This window comes from Lepisma saccharinum, chromosome 26, assembly GCF_977018435.1.
Source record: "Lepisma saccharinum chromosome 26, izLepSacc3.1, whole genome shotgun sequence".
Taxonomy (NCBI): domain Eukaryota; kingdom Metazoa; phylum Arthropoda; class Insecta; order Zygentoma; family Lepismatidae; genus Lepisma; species Lepisma saccharinum.
This window is the reverse complement of record NC_139254.1, coordinates 11,629,388-11,650,785: the sequence shown is the minus strand read 5'-3', so window position 1 is coordinate 11,650,785 and position 21,398 is coordinate 11,629,388. Positions and strand designations below refer to the sequence as shown.

Genomic DNA, 21,398 nt, shown 5'->3' with positions numbered 1-21,398 from the left:
GCTCAACAAACGAAATGGGTTCAGCAAGAAACTTGAAACGTTTTTAGATAATTATTTGTTTACCACCACAACCTTCAACCATTTTCCTGCCATAAAATTTTCTCACGAACAAAATCTGGCAATATAGAGAAAAGATAGAGGATGGATCGAGGCATAGTTGCAAAAAGCTTGTCGCTGAGTAGGCATACTCCCTTTTATTTGAAACATTTCCGCTGGTGAAGTGAAAATAAGATTTGGACCTAATTTTACATCTATTTCCTGAAAACATATTTCTTTGAATTTGATTTCCCTCTCCCAGAGACTCACATTTGCAGATTATGCTATATTTACCATTATGCCAAAAGCAGGGTGCTAATGCTAGGTGCCAACAAAGATCAAACTGTGCTAGGTTTAGTACCATTTTGCTCGGGTTGGCATCACTGACTAAGGATACCCTCGATGCTTCATCGCAACCTTCCCCTGTCCCTTTTTTTTATCAAAGCCTGTGTGTAAATCGTCTTTGGGCTGCAGCTGGAGCGAATGACAGCAGTCAACTCTTGACAGTAGCTAACTTAGTCAAGTGTACGTACATTGAGCTCATAATTTTATAACGCGCATTATTATTAAACTCCTAAAAGTAGAGAACTGGTAGGAAGTATAAATGAACTGTAGGAAGTTCCTCACTTCCAACATGGAGGAATCGCCCCTGACTGGAGCCACTGTGTTATATATTCCTTGAATACTTCCAAGTCGTTTCTGTACACACACGTCAACACAGTACTTGGTATGGTGGAAATTTCGTTTCGACACCCCTTGTTGCTACATCTGTAACAAAAAATAATTCCGGCTATAATTGTGACGTTATCACTGTCTGCATAAATTAAATCGGCAACATTTCAAGGTTAAAATTTAACTTAACCTTTGTTGTTGATCTTAGATAAGAATATCTATCATGGTTGTGTAAATTTAAAAACTCGGGCCAGAACTAAGTTTCTCTATCCAGTTCCTCTGCGTCTGTGCTTGTATGCCAATCGCTGTTGTTCATTGGGGTTAGAATGGCTCAAGTTTTAGTAGTAAGTGGTATTTTTTGTCTTAATGCTATAATTGGCCGTAAAAGTGCCTCCTACCAGGTCAAATTTCATTCAGAAAAAAAGTATTAGATGCTACAGGCCTATTATAGTGCAGTTTTAACGGTTGATAACAAGAAAGTTAGATGATGGGTTCGGAAGTTGAGGACATAAAAAGGAAAGTGAAAAAATGACCTATAGATTACAATTATTTAAAAATGATCCAAAAATTGTTTTAAAAAATGACCTAAAATAATTTTTGCTATTAAAATCAGACCCCCCTATAGATTACAAGAGTAGTTGAATAATTTGATAAACCCATTTACTGGTGTGCGGGATAGAATTTTTTTGGTCGGGACGGGATCGGGACGGGAAATGTTCGAAATTTGCCGAAGCTATGGAAATCTATAATTATGTAAGTCATTTTAACCTTAAGTGATTGTTTTTGCATTTCAGGAATAAAATCTAACAATTTCCGATAAGTTCAAGACACTTACAGTGCAGAAAACATCGAGAATTAACGACCTTTTATTCGGTTTTTCCCAACTGGTCGGGACCCCGAAGAGTCGGGATTTTTTTTCCGATCCCGGTCCCGACTTTTCGGGATCCCGCAAACCCCTATTTTTCTGTATATGTCAATCACCTCGTTTCAGAGTGGGCCTCACACGATACAGTAAGTGGTCAGCATCTGAAAATACAGTTCTGTTTGCCGTACATCAGATTATACATATAGCCTAAGCATATATATATTTTTTTTAATGTGACAAATTTTACTTTGAAACTAGTACATACAAAAGCGATAATACTGGCCAGCAAGGGAACGTAAGAGTCGGCTCCACACAAAGTATTTTAAGTTTGGTTGAAGAAAAATTAATTTACCACAATTAATTATTTTCACATTTTACATTTCACATTTCAGTTATAAATAATATTGTGTTTTGCATTGACCATATTTTCGACCAAAGGCAAACTTGCCTAAAAGACTATGCCAGTAAATTTAAATATGTAAGTTTTGCCAGCAAATGCATTTAAACAGTGTAGTAGAAAAGTAAACCTCAAAAATAAAGAAAATGCAACAAAAACGTCAAAATTCTATACTGAAAAATGACCTAAAAGCAAAAAAGGCCGAATTTTTTTTTAAAAAAAATCAAAACCCAAACAATGCTTTCTTGTTCTAACTGAAGGGAAACGGACTGATATCCGGTTTAGCATTGTTTTAAAGTCTCAGAAGGAAATATGATTTTTCATCAACTTCCTAGCCCTAATGATGATAGAGGAAAAGTCTAAATATTGGCCCCCTTTTATTTTGTCATTTTCGGAGGGAAAAATTAATATATCAAGCACCTGCCTTTAAAATGCATATCTATGAAATATATACTTAAATGTAATAGCATGCTAAAGTATAGAAGGTCTCCATTTTTTTAAAAAAAAAAACAATTTCCAAAAAATTGTAAAATGATGTATTTCAAAATTGTGGTCTAAATATGGGCTACTAGTGGCAATATCACAAAAAGCAAATAAAATTTAAAAAAACAGTCATTTATCGCTAAAACATTATAAAATTCATATTTATGAATAATCTGTTGTTTTGAAAATCACGCGGAATGGGAAAAATCGAAATTAAGAAAAACATCCAAATATTTGTTGAAAATGTGATCTCAACATTAGACCTCATGTCATAGCCCATATTTAGACCATCACGCTATTTTTCTTCTTCAATTTATTTTCACTCTCTGTGGTACATATTTCACAAACAAATCATGGCATTATAAAAGCCCACATTTGTTTTATGTACCGCTAATATCATAACCTATACAAAGCAGATGAGAATTCAGAAAACACTGAGTTAAAACATACCTGCAAAAAGTTTTCGGAGGTCGCAATTCTATAACAGCGTCCAAGGCCGAAACTAACCACCACTTTCTCTTGAGAATTGGCGCCGCAATCTTTGTCCTTGACAGATAACCAGTTCCAATAGCCTCTGCCAGGCTGCAGCACCCGGCAGCGCTGATAACACCAAAACCCATATTTAACCCTTAGTACGCCGCGCGGTCTGACGAAAATAAGCCCAGTGTCGCCGAGGCTTTGAGCGGGAAATTTGAATTCGTATACATAATGGAGAAAAATCGTAATAACTCTGGCACTATGGGACCAATCTACTTCGGATAAATCTTGTTTTGCAGACAATACATCGGTGCATGCAACCATGTAAAATTTGGATGCCCCAACCGTGGGGGGAAGTTACGGGCGGGGGCTGTATCCCCCGAATTTCAATGAAAAAAGCATGAAAATGTGGAGTTTGCCCCCTCTTCTCCAGCTACTTTGGGGAGAAAACCGGAACTTTTGCTTTTTTTTTTTTTTCAAAGAATGGACCTTCCGCAACAGAATGAAACTTGATTCATGTTCGTGGGTGCAATACAATTTGAATAATAAGGCAAAACGTAAAAATCTAGCGAATTTTAGCCAATTTGCATATTATTCATAAAATTTTTATAACTGACACTATGGGACTAATCTACTTCGGATAACTTTTGTTTTGCAGCTAGAACATCAGTGCATGCTGTGAGAGAGAATGAAACACCCTCCCTTGCCCGGGAAAACAAATGCTACCACTACCTAGATAGAGGCGGCAAAATCTCCCTCGGACAAGCGAAATAGCGTTACGGTCCAGGTTAAGTTCGTGTGTAGGAACCGGTGACCAACAGTGCATAGTAATAAGCCATATCGAATAAAAACAAAGACATATGTACTTTCAAATTACCACCTCTTTACCTGTAGCCGGGAAGCGGCTAGCTGCATACTTGAAAATCACGGGTAGCGACATGCATACGAAAATGATATAGCCCAAAATTAACATGAAAATAAAAAGTATATTCTATTCATAACCAACAAAAATGGAATTATTACAGGTCCCCACACTTGCACTCTCACATTCTCTCTCAGATTCAATCCTCATGGGGTCATCGACACAAGAAATTATACATGACATGTACAGGTTTTATGACGACAAGCCCTAATTATTGCATTCTCAATTAATTTTATCTTACTTTTTGTCTAATCAGGTCATTTGTGATTTTCCTCCAGTGCTACTTAAATCCTAGCCAGCCCTTACTTAAGTTCACCTTTTGTTTTTTAAAAAGGAAACTAGTCGGCGCGGTGACAATACATTACTTGACCAGTATAAACAAAGGCGTCTCAACGGCAATTACATTCACGTGGGCGGACGTTTTCCTTTTACAGGACCTCACGTGGTTCCAAACATAACAAGTAACCTCCGTTGAGTGGCGCAAACATATACTCTCTAGCAGGCGGGACTTAAACACTTCGCCGCGACGAGCAATTCATATTACCAGGTAAATACTTTAACAAATAATCACATATGCGACCTGACATAGCTAGCAGCGACACAGCGCTGACACATAAAAATGAACAAACCTCAAGTAGAATATGCAATTAAGCGGGCGGCGCTTTACTCTAATAGTACGCACTTTAAACAAATACAAAGGAGCACAAACAACAATGAATTTAAGATCATAAAAAAATATCACAAGGAATAAGAAAAATTGACCTGAGACGAATAGATTACAAATGACAAGCGCGACGGGAGTTTGGTATGAAGTTCGAGTTGAGTGGGCGTTTTCAAAATGTCGACGAATTTCAAGGGCGTTCTCTAAATCAATCGGGCCGTCACGTGTTAAGGTTCACACAGATGAATACTTTACCATCTCTCAGCTTCCGGGGTGCATCCTGGCGTCTTTATGGGCGATTGAAAACACATAGTATCCACGCGAAAGGTTTCCTTGGTCGCGACGATGAAGATGCAAAAAGGGTTCAAACACCTAGTTCCCCGGCTCCTCTTCCTCTCGGGATCGGTGGATCTCCGTGGTATGGCGCGGTTCGGACGTCGCATCTGAGCGGTCGTTGTAGGCGTCGTCGGCGTCGTCGGGGCGTCAACATCTCTCTCTACATCTCTCTGTCGCGGCTGGTAGGCGTCGTCGGCGTGGCTCGTCGTCCCTCTCTCTTTCTCCGTGGCGGGTAGGCATCGTCGGCGTGGCTCATCTTTCTCTCTCACTCTCCGTGGCGGGTAGGCATCATCGGCGTAGTTTCGTCTGACATCGGGCGAATCGACGTAACGCCCTCATCTCTCTTCTTCCTCTAGCCCGCCTTAGTTTCCGGTGTTCCTCGTTTCCCAAAAATTATAAATGGCGTAAGGTAATCACGGAAACACGGTTTCGCTTCAACTTCCCCCAGCGGTTGAGGTAGGCGCACTCGTGTAGACTTACTGCCTATCACACACACTGGTGTTCGCACAACACAACAAAGTCCACTGTACACGAAAGGTAGCACGAAGGTGCTCTCGTTCCAAGAATCGCGGCAAAACTGTATATGGAGAGGTAGCACGGAGCTGCTCTCGCTACAAGGATTGCGGTAAGACTGTGTATCGACAAACCATGTCCTTCGTTTTATTTGGATTTTGAAAAAGGACGCTAGGCGCACGTTGGAGTGACGCTTCCGGAGAGGTTATTCCACCACGCTCTATTGTCTCCAAACTAGGACGGACCGTGTCCGAAGTTTACTTGTGCGGATTAAGCTTCCGCCTGGCTGTCGCCCATAGCTCAATTGCAATCGCTGTCCACAAACTGATCAATTAGAACCGATTTGATCTGGCGTCCGTAATTGTCGCTTGATCGTGACGAAACTCCACACATCCGTCCTTGCACACATGCCGCTGCGCTGGTATAAGTTTCACATGAATCTGACGGTTGGGAACCGAGATATTTAAATGTTTGTTATTACGGTCGAATTTCCTAAGCTTTAGACGCATAGCGTGACCCTTCAGGTGCTCACCCTTAACACACGCGAACGTCTCGTTCCTCCCGTCGGCTTGGCAAAAATCAAATATGTAATCTTACAAATTAAAACACTCAACACTTTGAATCAACACGTCTTTTTACCGCTACATACATGAATAATAATGATAATAATAATAATGACGGTAAATCTGACTGTCACAACGCAACCATGTAAAATTTGGATGCCCCAACCGCGGGGGGGAGGTTACGGGCGGGGGCTGTATCCCCCCAATTTCAATGAAAAAAGCATGAAAATGTGGAGTTTGCCCCCTCTTCTCCAGCTACTTTGGGGAGAAAACCGGAACGTTTGCTTTTTTTTTCAAAGAATGGACCTTCCGCAACAGAATGAAACTTGATTCATGTTCGTGGGTGCAATACAATTTGAATAATAAGGCAAAACGTAAGACTCTAGCGAATTTTAGCCAATTTGCATATTATTCATAAAATTTTTATAACTGACACTATGGGACCAATCTACTTCGGATAACTTTTGTTTTGCAGTCAGAACATCAGTGCATGCAACCATGTAAAATTTGGATGCCCCAACCGTGGAGGGGGGCGGGGGGTTACGGGCGGGGGCTGCATCCCCCGAATTTCAATGAAAAAATCATAAAAATGTTTAGTTTGCCCCCTCTTCTCCAGCTACTTTGGGGAGAAAACCCGAACTTTTGCTTTTTTTCGTTCGCACTTGCATCTTGTGTAGCTACTGTGAATCTATTTCTTCCCTGTTGACTCGGCTCTTTGTGGAGATATGTCCGGAAGGAAACGATTGTGCGTTAGGGAAATCGATGAGCTGTTATATGATACGAACTGTTTATGGTGAGGCCTTTGTTAGTCCTAACAGAGGAGGGAAGGGAGCCTTTGCAATCGTTTGTTTTGTCTATACTTCTGGATAGACGCACGCTTTAGACTCATGCTTCTGGCCTCTGGCTATCGTCAAGCTTCATTGCATTTCTAACATAGAGGCGACAGAAAGCTGACACCGCCAAACCTCATCCAATCCCCTCTCTCCTTGCCCTACCCCCCTACTTCAGCTGGATCACCAGGTCTAAACACAATGAAGAAATTGTGCCTTATCAGTACTAAATCACAGCGTTGGAAGCTTGGAGGAAAACAGCATCGTAAATACCAAGCATTTATTGTGTCTGTCAAGTGACGAACACGTGTTTGGGTGAGCCCAAACACGTGACATATTCCGAGAAAGGAGGGGGGATTTGGAAAACACGATTGCAAAACATGTTCCCGAACGAACTGTCAGTGTTTCAACCTCAATATACAAATATAAGTGTGGCAAATCCTCGATAATTGTATCTAAAGCTGTTTGTAATATATATGTTACAGCGGCTACAAGTAACATACTTTTTTTGTAACATATGTGTTACGGCAGCGAACTAAGGGTTAAACTTTCGCCCGTAGACCTTCTCCTCTAATGATAGTAGTTTAATAATGTTTAGTTTTTTATCTATAAAGGAGATTTCAAAATTATGCATATTTGAGTTAAATGTCCTAATATAATCAGTTCCTTCAGTTCTAAATATTGATTATTTATAGTAAGAACCAGTGTTTTTTTTTCTGGGAAGAAAGGTTCCGTTACTCTTCAACTTGACTTGTTATTATGTTCATCATAAGAACTACTAAAAATATGTGGCATGTTAACAAATGACGGCGCATTCATGTATAGAGCGACCACAAGGAAAAGAACTTTCCACCAAAAGTCTCGGCACACCTTTTCCTTCTACCTGTCAGCTCGGGCTATAAGGAAGTATCCTGCACTCTGCCCTTTCCCTCCAAGCGGGAGTAGGGTGCGCAGGAGTCCCGGGTCTGCGCAGGTTTTTTTTTTTTTGCTTGTGGTTCCACTATAGTTATTCGCAATAACAAATATTTATTTATTAAAAATAAAAAGTTCTTAGTTTTATTCTCACCTCTAAAAAGGTACCGCGAGAAAAAAAAGCACTGGTAATAATAATATTAATTTCATTTCCATTGAAGTAAAGGCATACAATTTTTTGAAAATTAAACATGTATCATTTCTAGTGAAAATTCAAATAGACCCACTGTTGCCACACTTAAAAAAACTAATATTTTTGATATCACATTCTGAAACAAAATATTACAAGAAAAACTTACGATATCAGTAAAAATACAGCATATATGGTATTATTGATTGGTTTATAGAATCATAGCAATGTAAATAAACTGATTGGGATTTGACCAACAATTTTAAGCAAGATTCGAAGCACTGTTCAATGTTGCTCCACCGGGAATCGAACCCGAGGCCTCCCGATTACAGGACAACTACCAATACACGTCATCGGGCAGGACCTTCTTCAATTTTAGTTGTATAACAGGAGAGCATGAGAAGATTAGGATTATACTCCATGAGGCCTTAGAAAGATCGCTTCGCGGGCTTGCAGCAGACGACAATATGGGGGTGTGTCTGCGAGAACCAATCAGGTCCGCGAATGAGCGAGCCCGGTTGCCACAGCTAGCTCGCTACACCCTTCTGGAAGGGTGAGTGACCTCTGTCTCTTGCTACCTCGGCCTGTTTGTTCGGCTGAGGAGCAGACTATACGAGAGCATCGGCAACAGTGTGCGAGCGACGTCTGCTGTTAGCCCGCGAAACGCTCTTTCTAAGGCCTCCTGCAGTATAGTATGTTATAGTTGATTCTCTTTTTCAACAGAACGCGAATAAAAGCTGTACTGAGTATGGGTATGAAACCCTGGCCACCCACGCCGGGGACGAATGCAACCCTTGTAAATATGGTACCTTGGGAACGTCGATCGTCACTTCAAGCATGTTCAAAATGGCGGGTCCTGGCTCACTCAAAGTCGGCGAAAATAAGGTGAGTGTATTGCAAATAGGATGTCAAATGGGTATGGAAAAAGGTGTCTAATTATTGATAACAACTCGTTTGAACCAGTTTCCAAATTCAAACACTTAGGAGTAATGTTAACAAACGAAAACGATATTAAAGAGGAAATAAAAAGTAGGCTTAATTCAGGAAATGCAGGTTACTTTTCTCTTCATAAACTTTAATCTTCTCCTTTAATATCTAAGAAACTAAAAGTTAAAATATACAAAACCGTAATTTTGCCTGTAGTATTATATGGGTGTGAAACTTGGTCCCTTACATTGAAAGAGGAACATAAATTGAGAGTATTTGAAAATAAGATATTTAGGAAAATATTTGGACCTAAAAGGGATGAGGAGACAGGTGAGTGGAGAAGGTTACATAATTTAGAACTACAGGGTGGCGCACGAAATGTTCCACCATTTTTTTGTTGAATAAAAACTATATTATAAATAATATCTCAATGAAACATAAATGACACAAAGGTTACACTTTGGAAAAACGTACTACTGCAATACATGTTCAATATGGCCACCGTTTTGTCTTTTAACCTCAGTCAAGCCAACACTAATATTTCCAATTACCCTACGGCACATGGGTTCCGTAATTTCACTGCAAGCCTGAACAATGAGTCTTCGCAGTTCCATTAAATCTTGAGGTTTTTTTTCCGAAAATCTTGTCCTTCAAAAAAAAAACAAAGAAAATAATCACAGGGGTTGAGATCTGGGCTATTTGCGGGCCAGTATTGTCCACCAGCGAAACGATCAGGAAATCTGTTTGAAATTACACGAAGATTGAAAACGTCGTGCAAAAATTCCAGCACAATATTTGCTGTGTGTGGCTTTGCACCGTCTTGCTTAAACCACTGCGTATTGAACGGTAAAGCTGTGGCAAGAAGCTGTGGAATAAAACTATTGCTGAGCATGATCAAGTAACGTTCACTATTTACTGTCTCCTCAAAGAACAAGGGTCCGATCAGACCGTGACTGGAGATAGCGGCCCAGACCGTAACCTTCGGTGCATGGCTAACTTCTTCATGAAGCACTCGTGGATTCTCAGCTGGCCAAAAGCGCACATTTTGTTTGTTAACCACACCATCCAAATGGAAGTGCGCCTCGTCAGAAAACCACACGTTGTACAGTGTTGCATTGTTACCCTCGGCCCAATTAGCGAAGGTCAATCTCTTCTGTTTCTGTTCACTTGTGAGTTTTTACACCACGGTAATCTTGTACGGAGATCACTTTTAAGAATCCTTTGAACAGAACGTCTTGATATCAGAAGTTGTGTTGCTGCTTTTCTGGTCGATTTGCCAGGACTTCTCTGCACAGCGACGCGGACGACTTCAATATTCTCAGGCGAACGCACAGGTTTACGACGATCACGCTTTGATTCCAGTACTGTTCCTCCCACTAGAAACTTTTCATGTAGTTTGTGTACCGTTTTACTCGAGGGAGACCACCGAGTTTGGAAATGTGCACGAAAGCTCCTCTGAGTCCCCACAATGCTCTTTGTTTCGGCGTTAAATAGCACAGTTGCTGATCGCTGTTCCGTCGTAAGTCTTCCTTTGTCCGCCATGTTGTATACTCTAGCCCCCTGGGGACAGGTGGATGCACTACGCTTCAGTTTTCATCACACGATATTTCCAATGACTACTGCAACTACTGTTGGCACACATGACGTCATTCCTCATCTAAGATCTGAAAAAAATAAAAAACAAATGGTGGATCATATCGTGCGCCACCCTGTACATAATTTGTATTCATGCCCAGATATTATTAGAATAATTAAATCAAGAAGACTTAGGTGGGCAGGCCATGTGGCACGAATGGGAGAGGAAAGAGGAGTTTACAGGATTCCTGTTGCGAAACCTGATGGTAAGAGACCTGTAGGAAGGCCAAGAGGAAAATGGGGGGACAACGTTGAGATGGACCTAAAGGAAATCGGCAGTGATGGAAAAGATTTATAGATCTTGCTCAGGATAGGGACAGCTGAGAGGCCTGTGTTGCTGCAGCCATGAACCTTCTGGTTTAAGAAGGCTAGAGAATTAGTTAGTTAGTTAAAGGGTGTCCGGAGGGAAGATTGAGGGGGTGATATTCTCCTTGAAAATAATTGTCAGCCTAAAATTATACATTTCCTGTGTAGTTTCCGGTGTGAGAATTAACGTGGGGGAGGCGGGGGATTTCCTCACCACAAAAAAATTATCCCCAGCAAAATAAAATAAATTTTATTTCTGCCAGGTTTCTTTATGAAAATAGAATTGAAAGTATATAATGTACTATTTCTTAACTATGTAACAAACACAGTTGAAAGAACATCCGTTTCCATTATGGTCCAGTCACCAAAGGTCTCCCTGCCGAAAAGTATGGATTAAAGAAGTACGTACACCATGTTTAGGTGGACATTGTGTTTCAACTTGGCAATAGAAATTTGGTGAATTTTTCGCTGTTACTAGTTCGATAGCTTTTTTTGTGTATGGAGGTTATTCCTGAGTAAACAAAAAATGATCGATGAGACAATTCGATTGTTGATGGCGGGGAAAGAACTTCCGGTTTGGCGAATTTTCCAATGTAAACAAGTGGAATACAGATCGGCACAGAGCTCATTATCTTATAAAAGATCGGAAACAAAATGGATCACTTGAAATTTTTGAGTGATGGAGAGAGACAAAGGTCCTAGAAAAGATTGGAAATTTCCCGGATTGTTTGGATGCAGATATAAGGAATAATACTAATATTTTCCAAGGCAATGTTGATCTACCATCAGCTTCGTTTTTGAAAAGACTTCTCCAGGTTGAAATGAAGCTTACATTAATTATAAATATTGAAATACTTCGATAACAACAGTAATACTTTTACATTTCATAGTTACTATACTGAAATGCACAGTTATTGTATCTTGTTATTAACTTTTGCAAGTGTCGTTCAAGAAAGGACTTCAGAAGTTAGAGAAAATACTCACAAAGTGTATATTGTGTGACCTCGTCTAAAATTATAATTTCTCGAATTCTGAAAACTGTGGAACCATTTATTCTTTGAATTAAATGGTAGAATATGAAAAAATATCCTGGTTCCTGTAGTTTTCACTCATTTTTTCGATCTAATGCATATTTTACATTGATTCTACTCTGTTCGAATACTAACCAAGTTACATTTATTTCTGTTATTAACAATAAAAATAACGAACTTCCTGCTTTTCTGCAACTTGACATGAAGGATCCCAATTTCTAGAGGGAGGAGGGGAAGGGTCGACTGACCTACCGACGCCCATGGAAAGAGCGCCTTTCAACATCCAAAAGGCAAATGCGTTATAATATGATTATAAATAGTTCCATTTTTAAAATGTAGTCAACACATGTCCGTTAGACAATTATAATTTTCGAAACACGTAAAATATTTTCATTTGATTTGATGAAGTGCCGACTGCAGAGCCTAGTCCTTCGTGTTTGTGTTCAATCTTTTCGCTTTACTACCTAAATCCACTGATCTTTCAATATCGGGTCTGTCTGAATACGATGCGTAGATACCCGAGAACAATTGTTTGATCCCTATCTCATGTTGAAACCAAAATCCACACAAATATTGTCGCCTTTTCCGAAGACACTGCCTTTACACCATTGAATTCAATGTTATTATTTTCAAAACCGGAAGTGCAGTCCCCACCAGCGCCAAGGAAGCACAGAAATGTAAACATCCGGTGAATAGCATCCATATTAGGCCTTGTTTGGGCTTTCTTAGAATGTAAACATACTAAGGCCGTGTCCCAAAGGTTCAAGACCGTACTTGAAGCGAGCATCTTCCGAGTATGGTCTTAGAATGCGGTCTTGAAGTCGTGGACTGGAAGTGAATAGTGAAAGTCTTTCGAATTGCACTTCGACTGCAACGCCAAATACGATCAGTAGATAAAACTGAGTACTCGTTGTTTTCCCCACATTTTAAACACTTGTCTTTCACCATAGAAATCACGTTGCATTTTCAAATGTTCGTACACTTACATTTCCACACATTAGAAGCACTTTAACCAACAACTTGCTGACCCATAACGTATATTTAACTTGTCTTGCTGGCTTTCTATCTCCGCGATTTTAAACAAACGAACAACGAGTGTGGAAATCACGTGACCGAGTCAGCTTCCATCTGCACTGCGAGTTATGCACTTGCGTCTTCCTGTTCTTGGCGCTTTCGAACTGTACTAGGTGACGTCACTTCCGCCAAAAACATGCTTCAAGTTCGTACATGGTACATACCTTTCGGACAGAGCCTATGTGTATCTAAATTACGTATAAATGTTATCATAAGATTTAGTGGCATAGGTTAGAATCAAAACAATAGTTTTGTTTACTAACTGGTAAAATATACATATTTACAAACCCCGAGAAAGCCTATCTCCCGAAATGGGATCACAAATACACCACTGAGTGCGCAAGCCCCTCCCCCTCCCTCCCCAAAAGCATAAAGCTTAATTCGCACAGTGATAGTTTTTGTTTCAGTCACAATAATTTGCGTTAATTATAATTTTTATTAAGAGTTAATAACTTATTAATAATTAGTGCCCAGTTACACCACAATCCGTTCTTTGGAACGGATTAACAGAAGGTTATATACCCTGTCCCGGCTAACTGTAGAGCAGGGCCGCACATAGCGGCAGAGGAGGAGGAGGGAAATCGAATGATGAAAGCGCAGCGTTGCCAACCGTATGGTTATTACTGTACATGTACAGAAATGTCATGGCATGTACGGACGTACGGTCCAGACCTTAGTTCGTAAGCTAAATGTACGGCTTGTCAAAATTTACACTTGCTGTTTTATCTTTAATATTTTCCTAAGAAATTCTTAAACCAATCGTACGGACCTGGATATAAAGATACGGTCCGTTTGCCATGTGCGTACGGTATTATCGGTTTCAAAAGTTTGCAACGCTGACAGAGCAAAGCAGAGAAATCGGGTAACTCCCGTCACCCATTACACAATCCCGTTTCTCTCACTGTTCATTGGTGGAGCCGTCTCGCGTCACTTCTTGCGCAGACTTGTTCTCGTTCACCTGGTCTACAGTTAGCTGGTACAGGGTATACGAATTTTCTATCGCCAGAACATCAGTATATGAAATCTGATATACGGTAAATAAAATTTTAAAACTTCAATGTTTCCAGCCTGAGTTATTTCCCACTAAAATATCACTAATAATTTTCTACAAACTCTTGTGTAAGCTCACTAAATATGACAAACAGTTCCAAGATATTCAGATAACCTGTGTTGATTCGTATTAGGATATTCATATTGTTATTAAAATTGTGGTGGCACTTACATTAGATCATTCTATAAACTCTGTTTTGTTTCTATTTTAGGGATATGAGTATGGTCGCTATGGGAACCCCACAAGAGATGCCGTCGATGGTAAAATAGCAGCTTTGGAAGGGGCAAAGTATGGTAAGAGAAGAGACAAGTATTTAAATTCACCTTTCCTTCTGAAACCCTCATGCCCACTGGCGTACGTAGAAGGGGGCTAATGGAGCTCCAACCGCTCCAGAAATTTTGAGAAAATCAAGATTTTTAAATGGAATTCAGTTAAGGCGAGGAGGGACAATTACGCACTAGTTGTGCATTTATTTCAATATCGTCGGATTGGGCACTGCTATTTAAAAAAGGGTTTAGTATGCAAGAGAGTATGTATTTCTCTCCATGTTGCAAGTGGAAACTGTTTTTCAAGTTGATTAGTAAGCTAGACACGATGTTTGAAAAATATGATTAATAAGTATTTACAGAATTCCATGTATTTCTTATGAAAAATTAACTTCAAATTACGGCTAATTAAATGCGAGTTCGACTTTTCCTTCTACTATGACAAAGTTCAACGTGTCCTTTTCCGTCCATGTACTTTTCTACGACATTGGGTGTTTGATATTCCTGAGAGAACGAATAAAATAATTGTCCCATAAACCTAATGAATTTCTCTTTGCCTCATACGGACATCCTGGCAGTGTTGCCAAACCTAATGTGCATAAAAGAGCTACATTTCACCATTAATAGAGCTAAATATGACTTTCAAGGAGCTAGATTAACGAAGGCTTCATAAAGTGCCTCCTAGGGTAATTTTAGGTGTCAGAGGGGTGGGGGCGCTTCTATTACCGTTAACTTTAAAGTGATGGCAATTTATTCTCAGTTTTCACCGCCTAGATTTGGCGGCATCACCCATCTCAATAATCCAATGATGTTCATATGAAATCGAAAATAAAGGATTCCCGGATAATAATATTGTCATCTTCACCTTAGCTACAGCGCTATATATGAAAATACCTGGGGAGGAAAGAGGGGGTGGGTGACGCAGCCTATATATGAATATCACGTCACGTGCAAAATGTACACTCATGGCAAAGGTTGGTCTTTATGGGCTGGAGCCAGTGGTGGCATCAGGAGCAGAAGGCGGGTGCCACAGTCCACAAGTCAAACGAGTGCACGAAAGAGCCAGATCTGGCTCCAAAAGAGCGAAGTTGGCAACAGTGATCGGCAGCTGCCCCAGCGAGAAAGACCTAGGGGAAATTGTCCCTCCTCACCTTAAAGAAATAAAAGTTGTAAATGGAACCCTCCATTAAAGAGCCCCCGATTGCAATTTTTGTCTTGAGTACAGTTTTAATAGAGTGAAGAGCTTCATATTTACCAACTATTTTATTGTGTATGCCACCCTCATAAAACGAAGCTTTGTGTTTGTGTTGTGTTAAGCCTACTTTATGCACAGAAAGGCTAACCGGGACTGGACCTACAGTTTAAAGTGGGATCCGGAACGAAGCTTTGTACTATCCACCTTTACAATTCCAGCCCCTCCTGAAAAAAAACTCCTGCGTACGCCAGTGATTGTCTAAAGGGATGATTTTACGAGTCAAAACTCCTCCCATTGGTGTAGTAAACATTTTGTCATAATTATGTAATAAATAAACGAGAGCAAAGTATTGAGGCAGTGTTGAAAAGGTTCTTGAATAAAAATGTCAGTAAAGCCCGCATCACACGGAACTGGATAGCCAGTATGTATGCCCTAGTTGGCGCTGGATTGGCTACCAATTTGCTAGTTTTCGCCTCACACGATACTCATCAGCGTACTTGTCGATAGACTTTTGTTCCCATACGAGGGAAGTTGCAATGGCGGCCGCTTGAGATGTAAACATTAACAATGTATCACTTCACATTTTTAAAACCCGATAACCATTCAACCGAGAGGAATAACGTTTCGTATAAAACGTTATTAGGTACAAAACAAGTGCACTGCTTAAATACATACTTTACAACGTTTACTGTACACGTATGGAAGAATATTTTAGTTGTTTCAAATGTACACACCGTGCACTCAGCATAGATGGTGTAACTCAACGCGCCTTTCATGCTGTATACTTTATACATTGCTGGAGTAACACTCGGAAACACAGACAAAAGCGCTCCTTTGCACACTCACAGATTATCTTCACATGGCGAAACTTTGCTCTGATTGGCTGTTCCACAGAATCCAGTCGAGGAAAGCAAGTAGCAATTAGAACATGTCCTATTCCTCCAAACCAGTCAAGCAGTCAGCCAGGCGGCCATGATTCCTACCTAGAAAGTTTGTTCAGCGCCAACTAGGGCATTCCTACTAGAAATCCAGTTCCGTGTGATAGGGGCTTAATTTAGAACTTGGAAGCACTTCTACAATTCTCTTTGTATTTTTTCCCCACAATCTGAAAATATTTGCATTTTATTACTACACTCTGTAATGCTTTCCAGCATTTTTTTGTCTTCTAAATACACAAGCTAAAGTCTGTCCCAAGAGTCTGTGCAGCAAGGCCGTGCATAGCGGTAGAGAAGGGAAGATAGCGAGTGCGCGGAGAAAAGCAGTGGTACTGCTGCAAAGGACTGGTGCCTGCCGCGTTTCCCCCTCATTGCAATCATTTTCCCTCTCACGCGTTCATTGGTCGAACTACCTCGAGTCATTACTTGCACAGAGGACTTGTTTTCGTTCGCTTGGACCACAGACTCCCGGGGCAAGGTATATACATTTGAATTATCCATGCAATAACGAACCTATATTTTCCCCTGAAATAGTTACATAAAAATATACATTTTGATCATCTGTTTGTTTTAAAATGAAATGCTAACATTATGATGAATTTCAATGTACAAAACAGAGATTTACTGACAATGAAATTGACACTTAATATTTAGTTTACATCAGGGTGCGAAATCCTGGGGGGACAGAGGGGATTTCCCCCACCAACAATCTTGGCCTCAAAAAAAAACCATAGAAACCAAACTTTATGTTATTTCATTTGTAAAAGACAAGATGGTGCTGAGAGTTCCAAAGTCCAGGGCTCTTAAGACGGGTTTGCGTCATTTGAGCTCTGAGAAGGATTTTGCAGATGTGATATCTGTTCTAAGAAGTGCAGCTAAAACGAACAAGAATATGTGGAGTAAGCGTGCGCAGGTAGAACCAAAATAACAACTATATTTTCAATAACTATATTTCAAGCAAGAAGCCGATGAAAATTTGTCAAAAAGACCCAAAAAAATGGGGGAGACTTTTTGTTATAACAAACAAAAGATAAGCAATTCCTTTTAATTTCAAATATACTTTATTAAGAATAATATCGAAAACGCACACAAATTAGTGTAGTTATGAGTATTGAATGCTTTCTCTCTCAAGAGGTCATTAACAAATCTACATCAATATGCACAATAAAAGTAAAACAAGAATGCAAGAAAATATAACTATGAAATCTAATTGATTTATATTAACATAAACCACTTGAACTACGTATTTCATAATTTATTAACATCTTTAACCGGTTAGTAAAGGAATTAGTTAGCTGCTTTACAATATCTGATATGTATAAAAGTAACAAATTAATTTCCTTTATGTAATTAATAATAATAATAATAATAATATATTTTTAATTGAGTAATTTATTTTTACTTTTAATAACATTACAAATATGTATATCGTATAATTTACACATATGTTTGTGGGGGAGGGGTTGTGGATTAAGAACTTTCTCCCGCCACCAGTTTTCAATTATTTCGCACCCTGGTACATTCAAATCAATTAGAACATAGTTTTGTTTTGTAGCAACCTGTTTAGTAATAGTGAGTTCTTTAATTTTTATTTTAAGTCGTCCTTATGCACAGATATGTTAATCGGGACTGGATCTACAGTTTAAAGTGGGATCCACCCACTATGTGCCTTCATCGGGTATCAAACCTGGGACCCCTTAATACAAGGCGACTACGTTACCGCCACGTTTTCAGGGAGACTATATAGCTCTCGCCAGGAAAACAGTCCAGTCAAGGTCAGAGCTTCCCCCTGCCTCCTCCACACCCCTGGCCCTCCAGGGTTGCCACACTTCTTCTAAGCTGCTCAGTTGACATTTCGAGCGTTGTACGTATGCGGTTGATTTCGTCGGTTGTAATTGTTGCTGATTGGCAACACTGTAGGTGGGTAGCGTAACCAGGCAAGACCATCTTGAGGTTCAGGCCACAGCGCTCAGTCAAGACGTCATCATCTGGAGGCGATCGTCTTAACGCTGTAAACCCCTTGTCTTATTTTTATCATAGAGAATTAAGCTATATTTATTTCTTTTATGAAGTTAAATTTTGACATCTACCTTCCGGACGAATATAGTTAGAAGAGAAAAGTAGAATATTGAATATTTATACCAAAATTTTCATTCAGGAAGTCACTATGGCCACCACAAAAAAATCCTAGCATAGCACAAAGAACGGGTTGAAAACCGTTAGAAACTTCCTGGCGGAAAAATTTAAACATTGTATATATTTGAAAAATATTATTGGGAATATTTGTCAGCTACAGTAAAACTCGTAACCCCTTTTGTATGAACTGTTGTATGTAAAAATCAATTGATTAAATCAAAACCCCGCATGTTAGGTTGACCGCAAACTTTCCAAGTTACCTAATGAATTAAATTGTCTATAACTTTACCAAATTAATCAACCAGATAATGCAGACATTCTGTGTAGATATACAATCTCAATACAAAAACTTACGAAAGTTATTGGTACAAGGGCAATGTTACATTTCTGCGTATAAAGACTAAACGTAAATCATTTGTCACATTGTAATTTGACTTATTGAACGATAATAAACAAATTGAATCTTTTCATTGTAGTTAGTAAGATCTGTGACAATAACTAGAGTTTCCAACATTTTCATTGAAAAGAAAAAGCAGATTAATATTTCGATCTTAGCGTTCACTTGGGAAATAAACATTTGGAATATTTCTTCACACTGTCTTTACTCTGTTAATAAAATCGTGAAGAATGTTAAAAAAATTATGAAACAATAAACATTATCACTGATTTAATAATCAAAGTTACGAACATCGAAGCTTCACAAATACAAAAAATAAAAAGCAGTTCATATGAAACAGTTTTATTAAATTTAATACATTTGTAGTTCATATTAACATAGCTAGGTAACAAAATGCTTTCTGTGTGAAAACATTTGTGTTTGAAACATAAGTAATATATTCTTACATAATTTTACACACGAATATTTCATCGAAGTTCTTGTTACACATCGCACCCTCGTATTTGAATGCACAACATATCTTCCATTAGCCTCCGATTAGCCTAAAGAAGCATAAAGCGAGCTAAAATAAGAATGTAAATGTACACATCTATCAACTGTGCCCTGTCGTATAGCTTTCTTTCATTAAGCATATTTCGAAACTGAAAGTTTGTGCAAATAATATGAATATGTTATCGAATGCTTGCATAAAAGTTACACTAACAAACTGCTTGTAGACACGAACGTATATTTTAAACGTTGACTAAATCTTGAAATTAATTTGCAATCATAAGCAACAACGTATCTTAACGTCAACCAACGTTTGTAATTCAGGGTAAATTTTAAAAAAATGTTGACAAGAGATAAAACATGAACACATTTAAGAGTATATTGCATTCCTATTCCGGACACATGAAATGTTTTCATCATGAACTATTACTCTTATTTATTTATGAGTATAAAACCTTTGTTACTTAACTTGTATCTTTTCGTAGGGGCCGAATGGCATGGAATTGCCCTAAACATGTCTCATTTTCAACGACATCTTGAAGAAATGTGAACGTTACTCTTACCTTTTTCATCATAAGTGCCTCTGCAATTGAGTACACAACACTTACACACCAGACCTCTTGCACATTTAAGCATATTTACACGTCATGTAAACTCAATTACAGTTCTTAAATTTGCATTACAATCCCATATTCACTAAAAAGGTTCAACATTGATTCCGAAGAAGCAAATCAAACATGGCGGCTATCTCGCCTCCAGTTTATGACGCTTAGTCATGTGACCGGATCAAGCCATTAGGCTTTCAGATAGAGAAGGTAATGAACCAGGTGCCTTGCAGTCTCTTATCAATCCTTGCTTTCGTTTTGAAGCCAGTGGGCGGAACTTAAGTTTGTCTGCGTAAGATGGCCGCATCTACTTCAACCAATGACATCAACAGACAGAAGAACATCGCATCGACTGCTGCAAGCGCACGCGGCTGAAAGGAGCATGGAAGTAGGCTCCAAACGCAAACTCGAGGTATACTTTACACTTAAATACTACAAAACAAACTATAATTAGCGTTATTTGTTTATGGAATATTATTCCTTCAGGTTTCCTGTTGCTTCTGTTAGTACAGCCGTGTGTTGAGCAGGCACCATTGCTTCCTAAATCTTATTCAAAAGTACACAAAATAACACGCTTTCTTACGGCGTCTTCCAATGTTTTGGTCTGACTTCTCCGGTTCTGTCACGTGACCCGGCTTCAGAAACAGCGCGCAGGGCTTACTCCTCTCCCTTTCTTACCTCCATGGGCGTAACCTTGACTTGACTGTTTTCGTGGCGAGAGCTTTAGTAATAATAGAATACTATACAAACCGGTACGTCTGGTCACTCTATGAAAAACTGATGATCTCCCGACTAATGTATGTAGTAAATAACAACTTAATGCGTGCTTTATTCCTGCTGCAGCCCTGACTTATTCCTCTGGCATGGCTGCAGTGGTAGCAATGAGCGACCTGCTACGTCCTGGCGATCACGTGATAGTAATGGAGATTGTCTATGGAGGAACCTTCGAGTACTTCAAGCACTCAAGAAGCAGGCGAGGCTTTGAGGTATCCTTCGTCAGTTTGGACCAACCAGAAACGTTAACGAAGATGCTGAAGCCAAATACTAAGGTAATGAGGGGCGGCGCTAGGAGCTTGCTTGCGCACCCCTTACTTTTATTCCGCACTTCCTTCAGCACCCCTTTTTCAAAGCCTGTATTCAACCGAAGACACTAACTCTTACAGTGTCATATTATGTCATGTTATGTTATATTGAGCGTCTACTGTTCATAGGCGTGCGCATGGGGTGGCAAGGGGGGGGGGCGCAATTGCCCCCTAATCATGGACGTCCGCAGATTTTTTCCAGGGAGGGGCAAGCAAGGTATTTTTTTCAGGGGGGTTAAACGAGCCATATTGCCCTCTTCATTGTGTAGCCCTCTCAAATAAAACACTACTCAAGTTTGGAATTATCACATTCCTACATCCCCATTATGATAATAAATGTAAATTACTGTGACTGAAATCAAATTATAAGTGTGAAATATGTACTTTTAAGGTTGACATTCATTTTCCATGG

At 39.5% G+C, this 21,398-nt stretch overlaps 1 protein-coding gene across 1 annotated transcript in view; it reads left to right on the top strand.

Annotated features, from left to right (window-relative positions):
* Nucleotides 1-957: 957 nt before the first annotated feature.
* Cth (Cystathionine gamma-lyase) overlaps nucleotides 958-21,398 on the top strand; it is a 30,830-nt gene continuing 10,389 nt past the window's right edge. The window contains exons 1-4 of the mRNA XM_083112239.1: nucleotides 958-1,052; nucleotides 8,581-8,742; nucleotides 14,093-14,174; nucleotides 20,748-20,953. Coding sequence (XP_082968365.1) covers nucleotides 1,035-1,052; nucleotides 8,581-8,742; nucleotides 14,093-14,174; nucleotides 20,748-20,953 — 468 coding nt within the window. The 5' untranslated portion in view covers nucleotides 958-1,034. The remainder of the gene's footprint in view (nucleotides 1,053-8,580; nucleotides 8,743-14,092; nucleotides 14,175-20,747; nucleotides 20,954-21,398) is intronic.